The 2867-nt window shown below is 38.4% G+C and overlaps 1 protein-coding gene across 1 annotated transcript; it reads right to left on the bottom strand.

Annotated features, from left to right (window-relative positions):
* Positions 1–495: 495 nt before the first annotated feature.
* Positions 496–2640, bottom strand: LOC147425776 (uncharacterized). The gene is made up of 5 exons (XM_086500113.1): positions 2444–2640; positions 1499–1987; positions 1256–1443; positions 875–970; positions 496–791 (listed from the first exon to the last, which is right to left on the bottom strand). Exons 1-5 carry the CDS (start codon positions 2638–2640, stop codon positions 496–498), a joined length of 1266 nt encoding a protein of 421 aa, XP_086356239.1.
* Positions 2641–2867: the final 227 nt, after the last annotated feature.

The following is a 2867-nucleotide window of genomic DNA, read 5'->3' as shown; positions in this document are numbered from 1 at the left end:
AGCTCATGGTCAATCCCCTTAAGCAATTAATTAAGACATCAGATATAACCATGTATTCTTATCTCTACTCATTTGCAACCTGTTATAGATAAGAATCCAATAGAAGCATTTTTTCACCTCTAAGGCATGGATGATAACCCAATGACTTACAATGCAATTTCTTAGGGTCGATGAACAAAATATTGCACTCCCACTTTGAGAAAAGTTGTAGCTTGGAACCTTACATCATTTTGAGCACAAATGATGTAAAAGAGGATGTCTTGCATATACAATTTCAACATTCCATTTGTGCATGCTTTACCCCACTGCGTTTGTAGCCTGCAATACTTCTTTGAATACAACGTTTGGAGTCTGAGTCAACTTTGCTTCATTATCAGCCTTGACCACAACCTTTATAGAAACTGAGGTTCGCACACTTATATGTGACATTGCCACATATAACTGACCATGTGAAAAAATGGGTGCTGCCAAGTATAATCCCAAGAGGCCAAATGTTTATCCTTGTGCTTTATTTATGGTCATCCCAAATGCCAGCCTTATAGGAAACTGACTGCGCCTCATTTGGCAGGGTAGTCCCTGAGAATTTCCAGCAATGAAATCTATCCTTGGAAGAAATACTCGGTCTCCAAAGTTGAAACCAGTGAGTATCTCTGCCTCTACGACTCTACGATGAAACTGTCTACATATTAACCTTGTGCCATTACAAAGCCCCCTTCTTGGATCCAAATTGCGCAATAGCATGATAGGAGCATTTTCTTTCAGACACAACACATGTGGTGGATATCCTCCACCTAAATCCAAGCTATTCAACAATTCAATTGTATACAAATCACTGCTCTCTTCTGATTTGCATAGTGAATCTGCACTCAAATACTCTCTATAATGTCCCCAATCTTGCGTAGAGCATGATCATTGACCACATCTACATCCTTGTTGCAAGGTGCAAGAACTCCCCTATCTTTAAAGAATCCTGCATAATCCTAGACTCTCTGAATATCTCCATAGATGCTCTCAATAAGATCTGACAATTGGTTTCTTTGAAGTAGCATGCTCATAGGCAAAGTGAAATTGTCAACAATTCCCCCATCATGTATATTCCCATTACCGATATCCAGAACCCAATTTTGATTTTTTTTTTTCAACTCCATCTGTCATACAACTTTGCACACGCATATTTTGAGTGAGCCTAATATTCTTGTATGTCTCCAAATGTACGAATGACACAATGTCACATTCACAATATCTACTCGGCTACCTTTACGTACAACTGGTAGAATTTTCCTAAAGTCACCTCCAAGAAAAACTACCTTTCTACCAAATAGACTGTCTGTTTGTAAAACATCTCTGAGTGTCCTATCTACTTCCTCAAAAGAATGGTGATGAGTCATGGGTGCTTCATCCCATATAATCAAAGCTGCTCTCCTCAACAATTCAGCAAGTTGGCTATTCACTTTATATTGCATGTTGACTCAGAATTAATTCTAGAGGAATCTTAAACCTCAAATGTGCAGTTCTTCCATTGTTAAGGAGCAAAGCTGCAATGCCAGATGATGAACATGCCAATGCTACCTTACATTCACCTCGAAGATGTGCAAGCAATGCATTATAAACATAGGTTTTTCCAGACCCCCCCAGACCATCTAGAAAGAAGACACCCCCTCCATTTTTCTCAACTGCTTGTAGCACACAAATGTAAACATCACGTTGGCCATTGTTTAGAGACCTTTCCATTTGTTTTGCCATACTACATTGTTCGGTAGTATCATACATGGTCTCTTCTGCTAATACACTACTCCTACTTAAAGACATAAAACTTTGATCAATTGGAGGCATCCCGGGATAGTCAGAGAGCCTCTTACCATATTGTTGTAGCAAAGAATGCAGATTACAAAGTGCCTGACTTTTAGCAAGTTCTTGTTGAACTCTTGTATCAAGTACATGCATGTTTAAAGCATATGCATAGTCTTCAGAAATCTCAACAGAAAACCTATCCCACAATGTCTCTGGACATAATGGTTCACAATATACCAATATAATAGCAAAAAATTGGTGCAATTGCAATCCAGTTTGAAAAGAAGAGGCTTCTTCCAAGCATGTGATCCACTCCTCATCACTTTGCAATAACCCTCTAGCATTGCAAGCCTCTTTGAACGTAGCATAAATCTATCCTTCATATGTTCGCAAGACATCATAACACTTGCATCCCTTACATATGGTTAGAAAAATCCGTAAATAGTAAACATCTCCGGCAGTGGGGACAATGTTGTACATTCTTCCAATGGTATCTCCCAACTGCCTCTGTGTCCATTGTTTTTTAGTCTTGTTCCAAACCCACATAGCAAGAAAGTCAGCATATGTTCGCATATGGGCCTCATGATGATTTTGGTTTACAAAAAACCACTCAGTGAGTGTTGTCTTCTTAACTTCGTTGTTATTTACTAACTCTGCCAAATCATCTGAATCTCGAAAATTCATAGTATTTTGATTGGGAAGATGAACTTGCAATCTTTGGATATCAGGCTTCTCTTCATGCATGTCAAAACCATAAATTTGCCAAATAGCTTCAGATGCAGAAAAATATCGTGCATCAAGGTAGCTTTTAATTTCATCAAAAACACCTTCATGATCATGGAGCACCATAGTGGCTCAATCATGGGCCTTATATACATACTTGTACAAATACTTTACAGTAGAAATGGTTGAGCAAATCTCAACGTTGATGTGTGCTTTATATCTCAACGATAAAAATGGGTTGTATGGAACAACCCATCTATTGTCTAGCTTGCAATCTCTTAATTGAACAAAACTTCCATTATCTCGTCTCATATACGTAGGATATCCACTTTCATCCACATTTGTAGATAGTG

The sequence above is a fragment of the Adiantum capillus-veneris genome, chromosome 25, assembly GCF_014529385.1.
Source record: "Adiantum capillus-veneris isolate H3 chromosome 25, ASM1452938v2, whole genome shotgun sequence".
In the NCBI taxonomy this organism is placed as follows: Eukaryota; Viridiplantae; Streptophyta; class Polypodiopsida; order Polypodiales; family Pteridaceae; genus Adiantum; species Adiantum capillus-veneris.
This window is presented reverse-complemented; position numbering and strand designations above follow the sequence as displayed.

Coding starts and splice junctions, on each gene's coding strand:
- LOC147425776 (XM_086500113.1), bottom strand. CDS start 2,640: ATGGTGCTCCATGATCATGAAGGTGTTTTTGATGAAATTAAAAGCTAC. Junction 1,444..1,498: donor GGAAGAACTGCACATTTGAG/GTTTAAGATTCC, acceptor TAAAGTGAATAG/CCAACTTGCTGAATTGTTGA. Junction 971..1,255: donor TCTACCAGTTGTACGTAAAG/GTAGCCGAGTAG, acceptor AGGATTATGCAG/GATTCTTTAAAGATAGGGGA.